General features: G+C 52.9%; 1 protein-coding gene across 1 annotated transcript in view; it reads right to left on the reverse strand.

The window, feature by feature from the left end:
* Nucleotides 1-346, reverse strand: part of LOC104413301 (UAP56-interacting factor-like) — a gene marked incomplete at its 5' end in the record, with an annotated part of 9,497 nt that overhangs the window by 2,488 nt on the left and 6,663 nt on the right. The window contains one exon of the mRNA XM_010024249.1: nt 279-342. Within this exon, the coding sequence (XP_010022551.1) occupies nt 279-342 (64 nt within the window). The remainder of the gene's footprint in view (nt 1-278; nt 343-346) is intronic.

The raw sequence follows: 346 nt of genomic DNA on the forward strand, positions 1-346 counted from the left end.
CCCTGAGCCTTCTCTTCTCCACACTAAACCCCCAGGTCCCTCAGCCCTTCCCCATCACACTTGTGCTCCAGGCCCTGCACCAGCTCCGGTGCCCTTCTCTGGACCTGCTGCATTAGAATCTCCCTGTCCTGCAAACACCTTCCCAGCAATACACTCATTGCTAAAGTCATCCATCTGTCCCAGGAACTTTTGGAAACAAAGATACAACTGGGCAAGGGGTGGTAAAACTGAAGGCTTGTCACCATCAGCAGGGTGCAGAAAAATGTCTCAATACTGACCCCTCTCTGAAACTTGGCTTTGAGAAACCGCTGCTGCATCCGCTTCTGCTGGAATGCTGGTGCCCTGT

Source organism: Nestor notabilis, unplaced genomic scaffold (genome assembly GCF_000696875.1).
Source record: "Nestor notabilis isolate BGI_N333 unplaced genomic scaffold, ASM69687v1 scaffold21371, whole genome shotgun sequence".
NCBI lineage: Eukaryota > Metazoa > Chordata > Aves > Psittaciformes > Psittacidae > Nestor > Nestor notabilis.